This window comes from Manacus candei, unplaced genomic scaffold, assembly GCF_025592945.1.
Source record: "Manacus candei isolate 608988 ecotype Guabito, Panama unplaced genomic scaffold, ASM2559294v1 h1tg000060l, whole genome shotgun sequence".
Classification (NCBI taxonomy): Eukaryota; Metazoa; Chordata; class Aves; order Passeriformes; family Pipridae; genus Manacus; species Manacus candei.
Window position 1 is genome coordinate 4365748 of NW_026138108.1, and position 15183 is coordinate 4380930.

Genomic DNA, 15183 nt, shown 5'->3' on the forward strand with positions numbered 1-15183 from the left:
AGAGACCACGCATGGGCAATGCTTCTCTCTTCTCCAGCACGTGGCCACATTGTGGGGATGGCAGAAAACATAGTTCCAAAAGATAAACAAAACCCTCCAAATAGGTGGGGAGGGAAGGAAAACATCAATATCCCTGCCTGGCATTGGCTCCTCAGGATTTCAGCACCAGGATTTTGGCCCTGGCTCTCCATCGGCTGGTTCCTGCCCGCCCCAGCAGGCTCGATGGAGCCAGCCGAGCTTCCAGGCTTACATTCTTGGCATTTTTCTCTTTCATTTTCTTCTACTCCCTGTATATAATTTCTCTCTCCCTCCTTTCTGTCTCCAACACCCCTCTGGTGTTGTGGTCCCTCTTCCTACTTGCCTGCCCTGGATGAGGACGCCTGGCTGGCTCCCTCATGCCCATGGTAGGCAGATGCCTGGAAGCAATTTAACAGCAATTAGTCTTTCTTTCTTCTCATCATTATTTTTCCTTTAAACAAAATTCCTTCCCTAGCATGACATCATAACACAGCCCTTCCGACACCTTTAAAAGGGCATTGTTCCTCTTTTCTCCTCTCTCATCACAGCAAAGCTTTGCTCATTTTTGGGCCTCCTGAATAAGCCCCTGTCCCTGGCCAGAGACGCCCATCCCCATGCTGCTTTGGCTGAATACCCCAGCTTGCTCCTACTCCCTCTGGCTCCCAAGGGAATCACAGGATTGCTGAAATTGGTGTTATCTGGCAGCCTGGCTGGTAAGGCAGGTGGGTGCAAAGCTGGCTCCTGTCCCACATCTCCCTCCAGCTGCGGTAACTCCCCCTCCAAGCCCACATTTTTTCCTGGAGGACATGCTCCTCCTGCCTCTGAGTTTGCTACAGGCACTTGGGAAGAGTTTGATCACCCCAGAGCTCATCAGTGTAAGACAACTCTTCCTGTGACCACCCTCCTCAGTTCTGCCATGCTCTGCACTCCCTTCCTTCAGCCTCACGGTAGGCTCCAACTGACCACACATGGGCTTCCCACTGGGCAGGAGAGGAGTCTTTAATACCTTCACCCCTCTGCATGGCTGAGGTCCCAGATGGGACAGGGCAGACGTGTCCCTTTGACAGAGCTGTACCTTGTTTAGGACGTCCTTCTGGGAGCCCAGGTAGAGATGTGGCAGGATACGCGTGGGGCCGACGTTGGCCACAGGCAAGCATGGCTGGGAGATGCTCATCGGCAGAATGGCAGCTGGTTTCCCTTCGCAGAGCCCCGGGAAGCAGGACGAGAAGGTGGCAAAACCTCCTGTGGAGAAAATGGGGACACTGAGCTCATTACAGCAAGGCTGAGACCATCAGTACCCGGCACCCCAAGACCCAGGCTGGACACAAAGTGGTGATAACCCCGCTGCACTGAGAACAGAGCCTCGAGGAGCAAAAAGCCAGCAGCCACTGCTAATCAGTGCAGATACATTGTGATGACTGTGACATACACATGGAAAAAGGAATGGAGATCCAGCTTTGATTTTTCCTGCACATAGCATCCCTCACCCTCTCCAATGAAGTTGGCTCTTTGCAACTCCATTCAGACAAATAACAAGAAGAGAAAGTCCTTTTCTTGTCTGCCTATTATTCTGAGGACAGCCAGGGTCACTTTTTAATAGCAAAATCCATCAGGGCAGGGTGATGACAAGCAAGCCCACCAAGGTGCAAAGCTCCCTGGGTTGGGGAGGTCAGCCCAAACCTTGCTCCATTAGCTACACTTACACATTGTGGTTTCTGAGAGATGCCCTCTCTGCCCTGCCCTGCTGAGCCCATGATTTCTACCATGTTGAACCACAGGCATCACAGTACCTGCAGGCCATTGCTGTTTTTCATGCTCTGACCTTACTTAATGTGACAGCAAGCAGCACCCAGTTTACTGCACCAAGCTGCTGGGCAGTCGCATCCAGCTTGAGCATCTTGAAGCCCAGTGCTGAGAGAAAACCCCCAGCTGAGGTTCCAGTAGGTGGCATGTGGCAGCCAGAGCTACTGTTATGGTGTCTGGTATGGTCAAAAGCCTGAAAGCCAGCCGCCAGCTCAAGAGGAAAGAGCACTTAAGCAGGGCAGCAAGCCTGCATGGTGGGCAGCTTGGGGAGCTGGAAAACCCCCAGTGCTGTCACATGTCCTGCACGGTTGCATAAGACCAGTGGTGATCCTGATTTGCTCTCATTCACTGATCCCGTACTCCAGGGCAGAGCCAGGTCTGGCTAGCAGTGGCCTAACCTCACTCCCTTCCAGCTGAGGACATCTGGGTGGCAGCTTCATGCAACGGAGGGGACTTTGAGTCATATCTGCCTCAAGCCTCCCTTGAGGTTTTCCCAGTCATGTGAATGAGCAGATGCAGCCTGACATCACCCAAAGGGCAGAGAGGACTTTGGGGCTTGACCGCCTTTGACTGTCAGAAGGACCAGGATGCCCCCACAAGATCCTTTTGAAAATCCAAGCCTCTGGACTCAGCACCATGGGAAGCCGTGTCCCATCTCCACTGCTAGACAAGACCTTTTAATGAGACAGTCTCTGTCCCCTTTAAAAGCAGGGCAGCCTTGGCATATTCTCCATTTACCTTCTCCAGCATCTTGGCAGCATTTCTGCTGATCTTCCTGGAGCACCTTTCTGCCTACTGCTGTGGCACCCAGGCTCTGGTGAGGTATGACTGGTGCTGCAGAAAACCCATCTGACATGTGTGTGAGATGAAGGTGATGGAGAAGCCAGAGCAGTGCACAAAATCATGCTCACACAACCTGGGAACATCCAAGGTCCTCCACCATCCTCTATCTCAGCACCTCCAGGTGTCAGCTCCCAGTGGCCCAAGAGAAAAGTGTCCTTCGACAAATCTCTCTCCTCCCCTCTCTTATGCTTTCCTGGCTGGCAGCTAACACAGCTCCTGGCTTCAAAACCCAGTCAAACCAGCATGAGTAGAGTTAAAGTACCTTATCTTTTTCAGCACTTCCTTTTCTCTGGCTCTCTCTGAAATGACATCACCTCTCAACTGGGACATTAAATCAGAGAAAAAGCAGGAGGCCCAGCACAGGTGCAGCATAGCTCTGGTTACTGCTCATCCCTGTGCTGTGTCCCCATTGCCAAGACACATCAATCACTAGCCAGAGCTCTGTGTGGACACGTGCGACCTCCCTGCTTTGCCCTGTGCTTGAGCACACACTACTGATGCCTTGGGGAAGTGTTTGCTTCAGTTGCCGTCCCGGGAAGCCTGCAGCACTTGGATTTGTGTGGGGCACAGATCTGACCCCTGGGCTTGCGCAAAACAGCATGGGAATTTTTCTTAACGAACATTTTTGGGGAGCACAGTGCACACAAGTGCAGCCCCAGGGATCCACAGGTCTCCAGCCTCTGTGCTCACTTGCATTCATCGAGAGCTGCCCAGGGCAGTGTATGGGTTTGTATGACTCTAAGGTGATCTCACAGTTCAAGCAGGTCGGGGCATGCTGCTCTCTCCCCCTTGCCCACCTCTGCCAGCACTCACCCAGCTGCAGATCCTCTGCCAGCCCTGCCTGGGGAAGTCCAGGCAGGAGTTGAGGGGGTTGTGAAGCAGGTAGGGATGTTTGCAAGAGGGTGGCAGCAGCACTCCCGGCTGCAGTGCCTACCCAGGCAGACTGCCACAACCGCAGGATGCCAGCACCTGAAATGATGCCCACAGTTCACCTCGCTTCTCCTAAGCAAAGCCTCAACCCTGAGTCCGGGAGCCCGGGCGTGCTCCCAGCCTGCCTGTCCTCATTTCCCCCATACTTGCAGCTGCTGAGGGCAGCCTGGGCTTGGGGGAAACCCTAGAGATGGAGCCGGGTACCCGACACCATCCCAACATCACCCCACCCTGCATTGGCTGCTCCAGCATGCCTTTCATTTTCAGAAAGCAAAGCAGCTCTTCAAAACAATCCCAAAGGCAGCATTTGTCCCTGGTTGGGCTCCAGCTGATACCTGGGCTTTCCCCACTCTATGTCGCAGGCCATGGATCCCAGATTTTGCTGGGAGAGAGCAGCAGAGCCCAGTGAGGTGAGGAGCCAGGGTAGCACTGGATCTTTCTAGCCTTTCCTTTTTTATTCACAGTGCTGGTGCCAGGAGTGTCCTTTCTCTTGGCATGTGTGGAATTACAGGAAGGATTTGTATCTGTCATGGAGTGGGTGTTTGGGGATCTCTGGTTTCTTCTTGATGCTCCCCTCTAGCCTGGTGAGGGCTTGCTGGGGAGGAGCTAGTCCTCGTGCAGCACATCCCAGTGAACCACTCATGACTCCAGCACTCCTGAGGGCTCTCAAAACCATTCCCTAGAAAAAACAGTGTCTTCCTGCCCACTCCAATTACCGGAGGCAGAAAGGGGTGCCCAGGAGGAGAAGTAGGAACCAGAAGAGAAGGAAACCAGAACAGAAGTGGGGATGCCTTCATTGCTCCTGCTTAAGATGGAGGAAGGAAGACCCAAGAACCAGCATCAGGCACGTTCTGTGAGGGCTACGAGGTGAAAATCATCCTCCAGGTTCTGAGGAGTTCATTCAGCCATGCCCCCAGAGACAAAAACCTTGAGTGATGTCAAGCTCATGGTGGAAAAACTGCACAACTTCTCCCCCATCCCCATCTTTACCAGGCTCTCACCTCTGCACATTTTCCAGCTGAACATCTATGATAATCTCCCAGTGAAACTGGATTTACTGGGAGAACAGATGCTGCAGAGGGAAGGCAGACTGCCTGGGAATCCTTCCTGAGCCCATTCATTAGCCCAGGAGGAAGATGCCAGTAGCATCTTTGAAGAGGTTCCTGTGGTACCAGCACTGCTGCAACTGTTGGGAAGCCCTGTGACTTCTCCCCCTGAGCAGCAAACAGCACAGTGGGGATGCCCTTTGCCAGTCTCTCTTTGCACCACTGTGTGTGTACGGCCCTGAGATGGCCGTAATCAAAATGAACAAAAAGCCCCGGCGCTGGCACTGGGCTGACGGACACGGAAGGAGATCAGAAGGCTGAAGGACGGAGATGTTGGACTGCTGAGCTGGGACCTTGATGCACCTGGGGACCCCCCTCCACTGCTCTGGCTGTCACCTTCAGGTGGTCTCTGAGGACATCTAATTCATGGTTGGGTCACTGACAATATCTCAGGCAAAATCTATCACTTGCAAGTTGAGCTGTTCCCTTCTCTGCCAAGGCTGGGCAGCAGTGATGATGCAAGGAAGGTGACAAAGTCCTGGCTAGAGACAGGGATGTGGTGTGGCATTGTTTTCCTTCTGGTGGTAAGCCCCAGCTTTAGGGATTTGCAATCCATTAAGCTGCATGAGATGTTAGGGAAGATGTTGCTGGCGATAAAAGGAAGGTGTGGGACACATGAAGCAAGGATATCCCAGCTCCCTGCTGCTCCCTATGTCCCTCCCTGCACCAAGGCTGTCTTTCTAGGCTGGAGGTGTAAAGTGGAGATGGGGTTTGAAAACCCTCTCATCTTGCTCTGATGGCTGTAGACTGCCCGTTCATCTCCAGCTCCATGGACTCACCACCTCCTTCAGAGTCCTGTGAAACAACCCAACAGCTCTGGCCTTGACACTGTGCCCCTCTGATGGCAAGAGGCTGCAAAAGGGCTGCCCAGGGCACCTGCCTCACCCCAAAACTGCTCTTCAGGAGAGTCACGTGTCTCTTGAACACCCCCAACCCCATAAGTCTCCTAAATATCCCCCAAGAGACACACCAAGCAGCAGGGGCATGTCCTGTTTGCCAGCCTCCCATGTGCATCATGGGCTCAAAGGCTCCTCATCAAGAAACAGGGAAGAAGAGGTGACATGTCACTCTGCTGTGCCATCAGTTTGTGGCAGCAAGGAGGAGGGGAACAGGCACAGTCAGAGCTGCAAACCCTTTCTGGGCCAGCAGCTGCCGCACCCCACTCCTCACTCCCAGCTCTCACACCGGGAACTGGCAGGAGACCGACAGGGGTATTAAAGAGGTGGTTTACAGCCCACCCTCATTGCTCCTATAATGAGTGTTAAAGAGCAGCAGCCAGAGCTGTTCAGAGACCGGTTCCCTGTGCAGCTGCTGGAGCTTCTGTGGCAGACCGCAGCTCCACCACCGGGTTTTGCGCCTGTGCGCGTGCTGGAGACCCTCTGCCCCGCTAAAGCTCCTGGTGGCTGAGGGGGCTGAGAGAGGCCAGGCTCTGCCCAGCTCTCATTAAAATGCCTGTGGTGGCTGAGAGCTGCTGCCAGGGCGGCACGTGGCAAGGAGCAGTGGGGCATGCAAGTGAGCACGCGCCTCGGCTTGCTGCTGGAGCAGCCGCCACGCCAGCATGGCTCCCTCACTGCTGTGCTGTCTTTGTGGCCGAAATGCTGCCTGGATGCCCCCTCTTTATCACCCCAGCCTCCAGGGGACATGCTGCTCTCAGCACCCTGACACATCCATCCCCAAGTGTTAAACCACCTTGCTGGATGGAGGTACAGAAAAAAATGACAAGAGCCGGGGGGACCTGCAAAACCCCAGCCCTCATTTGTATCATGCTCAGCCTTCTTATGGCAATGAGCCTGAGTGTTTGATTGAGCATCTCTGTGGCAGGTTGATGGACAGAAATTGGAGGGGCCAGGCACGCTGCACGCCAACCTCCAGAGCTGCTGGGATAATCCTTCTTTTAAAAACGCTATTTCCCTGGCTCTTGTGCTGGGTGGGACCCTGTTGGTGCCGGTAGCTAAGCTGGGTGGCGTGATGAAACACCGATTACTGCCATCCTTACTCACTGTGCTGCAGGAAGTTCTGGGGCTTTGTCAGCATTTCCTGCTGCCTAGGACGTTTCTGAATATTCCCCCTGCCTCCATCCTCACTGTTTCCCTCTCAACACTGTAGTCCTCTTTGATTTTCCCTATCCCTGCCAGTGATGCCTGATACAGACACAGCCCATTTGCTTGCATGTCATCCTTCCCACATGCCTGGTGAAATCCTGGTGCTCTGTAGCCTGGCCAACTTGCCCTCTCCTGGCTGATGCTCTTATACTTCCATCCATCTCAGTGCATTGGAGAGACATGTGCAGTGTTCAGCTAGTCCCTTATTCTCCCCCCCACTCCCCTGCCCAGGTTTCACCATCCCCTCACTTGGCACCAAATTTCATCACCCCACTGCTGGCTCCGTTTTTTTCTTTTTTTTTTTTTTTTTTTCTCTCCAGGCAGTAGGGATGAGAAAGCCGATGAATCAGCCCTATTATGGATTCATATGCATTCCCTGTTTCCCCAACGGTCACCCCAAACAGCCTCTGCCCATCTGCTACTACACCGCACTGCTGCCTCCCAACCTGCGCCAGCCCCCCCATGCTTTGCAGGCTGGTCCCAGACCCCGCTCCTATTCTCCCAAAGGAGCGGAAAATATCCTTAAAAAAAAGAAAAAGCAGTAGAAAGGAAGCCCTCCGCCCACACAACCATGAATACACTCCTCGAGTCGGGCTTGATTTTCCTCTGGTGACTGTGCCTGCTTTGGACCAGCCTCACTGGTTCTAAGTAAAGAAAAATGTGTCATTTCCAGGAGTGACTTATTACTAATGACACCATCACTGGGTTATGTGCTTCATGCCACAAAAACCTGTCAAGCACTTTTAGCAGCCTCCCATTTTAAGTGGTGATGGAGGGGAAGTTTCTTGATTCAACCCTTCGGTAATCTAGGTCATCCCAGGCTCGGCATGTTTTTAGGATGCACCAGTTAATATCCCCTTCCTCCACTTGCCCTTCGCCCTGGCACTGGGGAGTGGAAACACTGCAAACTCCCTTTCTACAAGAAACCACTCGAAGATGGGCAGGCAGCGCAGCGCTAGTGGAGCGAAATGGCTCCGGCGGGCAGCTGCCTGGGTGCGGGCAGCAGCGCAGCGCCCTGAGCCGATGGCTCCTTCTTCTCCCCGCCGTCCTCGCCCGTCCTTTCCCCGCGCACTGCCCTCTGCCCGGGGCGCGGTGCCCTTCCCCCCCCGCAACCCGGCGCCCGAAGGAGCAGAGATGCTGGCGGCAGATCCTACCCTGGCTCCCTCAGCTTTCCTCCTTCCCTTCTCCGCTCCATCCACGCTCTCCTCAAGCTTGCCTGCACGGCGAAGGGTTCAGGGAGCGGTCCCCCCTGGCCAGGCAGTCTCATCGGCTCCCGCACCTGGTGGGAAAGCTGCCTAACGCTGGGCCCGCTGCAGATGCTCCTGCCCGCTGCAGGCAGCCTCTCACCTGCCTGAAGGAGCTGCCTTCTTCTGTGCAGCTCCTGTGCCAGCCCGGCCGCCTCCGCCAGCGCTGCACCCATCGCCCCTGGCTGGCGACCGGCCACCGGTCCGCTCCGCGCCCCTCCGCACGCTCCCCGTTCGCGTCCATCTCCCCGCTCGCCAGCCGCCCGCGCTCTTTGTACCGCCAGCACCGCGCTCCGCTCCCCGCTGGCCGCTCGGCAAAGGCGATCTCCGGCCCCCGGGCAAAGCAGGGCTCCGGCGGCGCAGCCCTCTCTTCCCGCTCCGTCCCCATCGGAAGGAAAGGCGCCAGGCCGGCTGACAAACCTCTCTTGTCCCTGCTCTCCTTCATCCTCCGCACCCTTATTTTCAGCTTCATCTGCCCCTCGCGCATGTCTGTCCAGAACTGGTCCTCGGAGGGAGCAATCATTACATCCACGGGCATCCAGGCAGCTGGGCTGCGGCTCGCGGGGACACCTCTCACCGTCGCCAAACAACAGCTGGCGGGCAAACAAAATACTAAAAAAACCAAAAAAGCGCCCCTGCGGCAGAGCAACGCCAGCCTCCCCCCGGCTTCAGCCTTCAGGCTGAAAAAATAAAAAGCATTAAAAAAAACCCGTGCGGGGTAGGGGGACCCGGCGTAGCCCCCTCTCCCCGTCCGCCCCCCTCTTCGCCGCCTGCTCCAGCACGAGTGAGCTCAGCCCGGGAGCAGCCGCCCCATCCGCCGCCGCGCTCGCTGCGCGCCCGTACCGCGCTCATAGCTAACGGGTCAGGCATGCGGCCGCATTCCTTACTCAGCACACAGACACGCAGCACAACGCCGGGCTGACATATGCTTCGCTCCCTGCTTAAAGGAGCAACCGCGATTTTCTCGCCCGCCCAAAGCCCCCCGCAGCGAGCAGCCGCGGCAGGAGATGGATCGCTGCACCACGCCGGGGTTTGGCCTCGCGCAGTTAATACGGGAACAGGAATGTGGTGGGAGGAAGCTCGTGCCCACACCTCGTTTTAGCACCTGCCAGGGCGGTGCATGATGAAACCCCCGCGATGACGGGGGGGGGGATGCAGCACCGCTCTCCATCCCTGCTCCCTGCTGTCCCCTTGTCCGGTGAGGGCACCCCACGGCTGCTCCTGGCGGGACAACGGGCATCCCTTGGGTGATGTTTAACTCTGAACCCCAGCGTCAAGAAGGGCAATGCCTCAACAGGGAAACAGCCACAAAAGATTAAATAACTTCTTCGGGGTTCTCTGCTGCAGGGCAGAGCTGGGGACCAGACAGCAGGTCTCTAACCACCAGCTCATCTTTCCCCTTAATGTCTCCACTGAGAGCATCACCCAGGAGGGATGCTCATCCTGGAGTGGTTTCAAACAGCTGGAGATGAATGGGTCTCAACAGCTGGCAGGAAAAGAGGCTGGCACTGGGCTGCTCACACCTGTGCATGGCTGTGTCAGATGGAGTTATCTGCCTGTTCCCAGTGAAGCAGGACCTGGTCTGGAGGAGATGTACCCTCTCTGAAAGCCTTCTCACATGCAAAACTCCAGCAAGAGGGGACATGTAGGAATGGGCTTTCCTAGTCCTACTGGGGTCTATCCATCAGTAGTGGCTTCTGAAGTGCGTGAGGTTGATGTGTTTTCTTCTTTGCATTTGTCCTGGGCGAGAAAATTACTTGTCCCTCTGCTTCCAAAGCACATGACTCCTTAATACATCTCCACACAGCTCCTTACGAGTTTATTGGTCTGAGCTCAGGCCTCCAGAAAATCATTCATGATTATAGTAAGTGGAGGAGGGAGGGGAGGGGTGCATGTATTGTGCCTTTGAAAATCTGAAGCTTTATGGGCTGAAAAACCCCAGGCTGAGCCATATGTGAGTGACTTCAGTGTTTTTCCTTTGAATGACATCACATGAGATGAGGTCATTGGCATTAACTAAGTGCTGTCTCCTCCCCCCCATCCCGAGCGGAGCCAGCCTCCTAACGAGCCTTGTTGTTGTAACAAATATGGTTTGATTATTATCAGATGTGGGTCAGAGGTTGGATAAAATTCAAAGCGTGCTCCAACTAGGCTGGAAGAGAGTGGAGCAGCCTTCCCCCATGAGCCATGCTCAGGAAGTGGTTACCACAGCAGGTCTCCAGGGTATCTGTGGTCCCCCACATTTGCCACCCCTGTCACTACAAGGGAGGGCACATAATGCTGGTGACCAGTGTCTTTCAGCAATGGAGGTGCCTCCACATCCCACCACCACTGTGCCAGCAGTGCTCTACCTGTGCTGGTGGGTGATTCAGCTGTGACTCGCTCCAGTGGCTGTGGTTGGGGGTCTACTGGGGTGGACCTAACGACTCTATTGGAGTCACTAGGTCGTGCAGGGGCAGTGGCTGGCTGGACACACTGTGCCAGAAGAGGGGGATGCTGCATGAAGCATGTGGTGAATTAGGGGGTGGAATTCTCAACCTGCCCCTGACCCAGAAGTGCAAAATTCTGCATTTGCCTCCCCTTGCTGCCCTCTGGTTGCCCAGCTTCCTCAGGCTTGCAAGAGCCCTGGGCACAAATTATTTTGGTAATGCCAGGTTCCTTCAGGATGTGTTTGGACTGAGTTTTCAGTTCAGGGCTACTGGTAGCCCCAGGTAGGAAGCTGGGCATGACACCACAAAGTAGACTTCAATGAAGAAGGTTCACCAGTGTCCCACATCCCTCTGATCCTCAGCAAAAGACAAGTGAGCACAAGTAGTCAGCAACCCTCTTCCTCCACCAGTGAGAAGTCCAGCCACATGGAGATGCCACCTGCAGCTGCCATTCCCCAGGCAGCATCCTCCTCCCTGCTCTTTCTCCATTTTCTTCACCCCTTTGCCAGGGCCAGGATAGGGGTTGGCACCTAGTTCTAGGGCAGGGGGCATCTGGCACATAAAGAGATGAAAGGCAATGTCCATAGTGCAGGAGTACGTTGCACATATCAGCTGCTGCCCCTTTGCCCCTTTTCACAGGTGCTCCTCCTGGCCAGGCTGTCACCCATCCTGCCTCCAGCCCCTATTTAGTAGACAGAGGTCTACTAAATCACCCAGGGAGAGATGCCCAGTCTGGTGGGCCCCACTTCACTCTCATTGCCACAGCACCCCCTGAAAAACATCTGCTGCAATGGCTTGGAGAGACTCATGTAACCCGCCTGCAAGGGCACAGAGCAGAATGAGTCCCTGTTCAGCACCTACACACCCTGTCATGACAGCACCTATAGCCTGTCACGAGCCCAGCTGGGCAGCGGCCAGCGATTCCTCTCCCCACCCAGCACTGGGACCTTATAATAATTGCCAGTGATGACCTTTTGTAAGCATGCAGCGCAGGCCCAGGGAAAGGGGGAGGTGGATGAGGGGAGGCAAGTTTCTCAAAAGGAAGGAAACTGTAACTGGGCAGTGACTCCTGCCCATCAGGATCTCTTACCGGGGAAGTTGCCTTCCTTCTGTCGACTTTCCAGAAATGAGAAATGAAATTACATGGCAGTATTGTAAGTCATAGCATCCAGAGAGCTGCTCTTCCCTAAGCCCCTTCTCCTCTGTCCCCCGCTGCCTTTGACCCTTTTGCTTGCCTTTTCTGGGTCCAATGGTTAAAAACGCAGCCAGAGGGGGAGGGGAAGCTCCTCAGGGTAATTATAGAATCGGGAAAACAAGTTGTCTGACGACAGCAGTTGCTAAACAGGGAGGTTTAGAGCATAGGTCTGGAATACAATCAGCCTTGCACATACATGACCTGGCTTAACCCTTCCCAGAGATGCAGTCACTGGTCCCTCCGGGGCTGAAAGCCTCCCAGGCATCTCCTGGTTGTGGTTGAGGGTGAGAAGGGGGCACCTTACTCCGCCTCCATGCTTTGGACTGTGGAGACTAGGAGCACTCCCTAGGGCACCTGCTGGGCTGGGTGTCTGAAGTTGGATGCCAGCACCCACTAGAGGGGGGCTAGAGGGCAAGAAAACACACTGCTGCCCAGGCTAAAGTGGTCCCAGATGGCTTTGCCGTAGGAAAGAAAGCAACTCCTCCAGGGATGTTTTGCATGAGAGGGAGGGAGGTTTGGAGAGTTACCTAAAGCTCCAGGATTGTAAAAATCACAAACCTTTGTGTTATCATTTGTTTTTTTAAAAAACACCTCTCCCACTAGGCTGGTACCAGTGTCCTACCTCCAGTCCTCTGGACAGTCAAAAGGAAAACATCACCACAGGTAATCCCCCTGCACTCCACCACCTACAGCCTGAAGAAAAGCTGGGGGTAACCCCCTCCACACCCCTTCTTACTCTTTTTCCATTCCCGACTATCATGTGGGCAGTTTGTAGATGAAGAACAACCAGAAGCTCCAGTCACATTATTTGCAAAGCTCGTTCTTCAAAACTCCCAAATCTGGGAGAAGCAAGAAATTGAGAGTCCCACATGAGCACTTTTTCCTGTCTCATCCCACCCCTGTGCCCACCTCATTCATATCCATACTCCTGCCAGCTGAAGATCTGCTTCTTTTGGTTCATCACAGTATGGTATGGGATGGAGGCGTCCACAGGTGGACAGAAGTGCTTGCTGGAGGTTCAGAGACAGTAATTAGACTTTAAAGGAAAACCTTGCAGGTATATCTGATGGATTCATGCCAAGTCCACCAGTGCTCTTGGATATTACAGCCTGAGGGTACCTGAAATAGCCTTAATGCTTGACATACATGTGCATCTTCAGGCCCATATACTGAGCAGAGGTTCTGCTGGAGTCAGAGGACAAAATCCACCAGCTAGTGCATTCTGCACGTGCTGTGTCCCCAGTAGACACACTCACACACCAAAGTCAAGAGATGAAACTGTGATGCTTTCCAGAGTGGCAATGAGGACGGTGACCATCAAATAGCCTGTGCAGCTGGGTCCTGCTTCCCCACTCCCACCAGAGAGCTTGTGACTGTCAACCTGAGTGTCAGTTTGGGGTATTTTCTTTCTTAGGTTTTAGGTTATTTTTTTTCCTTGCAATGGGTTTGTAAAGACACCTCAGTTCTGATTCTGGATCTTACCAAGCTTTTAGCTTCAGCTTCTGCCATGACAAGCTTTGCAGATTCATTTGTATTTTTCCTGCCTTTCAGATGTACATGCTGCCTCCAGGCCCTGAGACTCAGACTGAAGGCAAGCCCCCTCTTTTCTGCACTACCTATGTGCTGCTTTCACACCTGCCGAGCTTGACTTTTTTCATTCATCTTTTTTTTTTTTTTTAAATTAAAATCATCTGTCCCTGAGTCCCTGTTTCTAAAATAATTCCAGCCAGTGCTTCAGTGCTGAACCCACTCATGCCTGGGCAGCCCAAGTCAGCTCCTGCAATGGAAATCCCCTTTTCTTTTTCACTACTTCATTTTGCCTGCTCTGAAGTCACCTGTCTTAGGTAGATTCCCCCAAAATCCCCCAAATTTCACTGAAGTCACCTGTCTTACGTCGATTCCCCCAAAATCTCCCAAATTTCAGCCCCCTCCAGATCACTGCTGCCATGCAACTACAATTCTCTCCAGCCATGCCTGATGGCCATGGCACCGCTGGGCTAGAAAGGACCTGGGTCATGGCCAGCGCTGCCGAGGCCAGCCCGCTCGCTGAGGAGGAGGATGGCGAGCGGAGGGCTGGGAGGGATTTGTCGCTGATGATATTGTTACATTCTTTCCGAATCCTGGGAGTAAACAGACGCTCCAAATTTAGAAAGAACAGGACTGGAAAATTTAAACATTCCTTGAAGAATTGGTACAAAAGCGGGGGGAGGGGGGCACTGAAGATGATCTCACACACACTCCCGAGCCAGATGAAAAGCTCATGACTCGAGTTCAGAAAGCAATTGAGGGGCCTGTTTCAGGTCGGAGCACGATATTGCAATGGTAAAGCTCCCCCAGCACACGGAACCACAGTGAAAAGAGTCTCTGTCGTGCAAGGGGGGTCCCAACCCCAGCAGCCTAGGCTGTGGGGACCACTGCCACTGGTCACACTTCCACCCTGGTTTCTAATCGATGTGGAACATGGCTTCAAATGCAGGAGAGCAGAGCCCAGCGCTCAGCCGAAGGACCAGAAGTAGGGACAGGATGGGTGCCTGAGCATCATCTGGATGAGCATCCCAAGCCCTCAGCTGTTGCTTTTAGGCACAGAACAGGAGTAAAAGAAAATCTCCACAGTGCCCACTGCAGCTGGACAAATGGAGAGGAGCTGGTGAAGCTCAGCACCCAGCAGCTCAGCACCACTGCACGGATCTGGCCAGGCTCCCATACAAGAGCCGGCATGCGGGAGCTATCAGGGAGCAATGGAGCCAGACTGCTGCTGCTGCTTCATAAGCAGATAATGGCTGTTAATAAAAACCAAGCAGGAGATTGCAAAGGGGAAGAAGAAAGGGGGGAGGAAAAAAGCAAAGTTAAAAAAAAAGGAAAAAAAAAAAAAAAGAAAAAATAGCAAAAAAAAAAAGGCAAAAAAAGCAAGGGTTTGTGCTGAAGTAAACAAAGGTTAAAGAACAGTCAGGCTCCTGCAGGAATAGCAGAGCTGGGCTGGGAGGGAGGGGGCATTACGTAATGCAGGAAAAATGTTGGCTCCATTCAGTTTTCCACCACTTCATGTGATGTCAGGAAAACCATATAAATCAACAGTCTTTCTGCTCCCACGGATGGAGGGCAGCAAGCAGCACTATTTATACTTACACAATTAAAAAAAAAAAAAGGGAAAAAAGAAGAGAAGCTGATGATTTCCAAGACTGGGAATAATTGACTCAGATTCTTCCTTCCCAGCCGCTGGAATCACTGCTCTGGGCTGTTAACCCTTAAGGAGTCCCTGGCACCAGTCCTGCCACCCCCAGCTCCCCTGTCCTCACCCATCATCCTCCATCAGCTGCTTCAAGGGTCAGAAGGTCGCTGGTCTAGAGGTGAGCAAGAAAGGCCAAGGGTGGTGTTTACATGAGGTGGGGACATGGAGGCTGGATGGACTCTGGCATCTGCTGGGGCTGAGAGTTGGGGAGCACAGAGGGGCTGTGCAGGGCTGCCATGCTGAATTGGGGACCCTCAGGACAGGGTTCCCTGAGGTGATGGCAT

The 15183-nt window shown here is 53.8% G+C and overlaps 1 protein-coding gene across 6 annotated transcripts in view; it reads right to left on the reverse strand.

The window, feature by feature from the left end:
• Positions 1–15183, reverse strand: part of DUSP8 (dual specificity phosphatase 8) — a 46536-nt gene that overhangs the window by 8071 nt on the left and 23282 nt on the right. For 5 of the 6 annotated variants that reach the window (XM_051804070.1, XM_051804071.1, XM_051804072.1 and 2 more), the window contains exon 4: positions 1094–1260. In XM_051804070.1, the coding sequence (XP_051660030.1) occupies positions 1094–1260 (167 nt within the window). Of the gene's footprint in view, positions 1–1093; positions 1261–8466; positions 11369–15183 lie in introns of those variants that run through there. The other variant, XM_051804076.1, reaches the window with a different exon arrangement.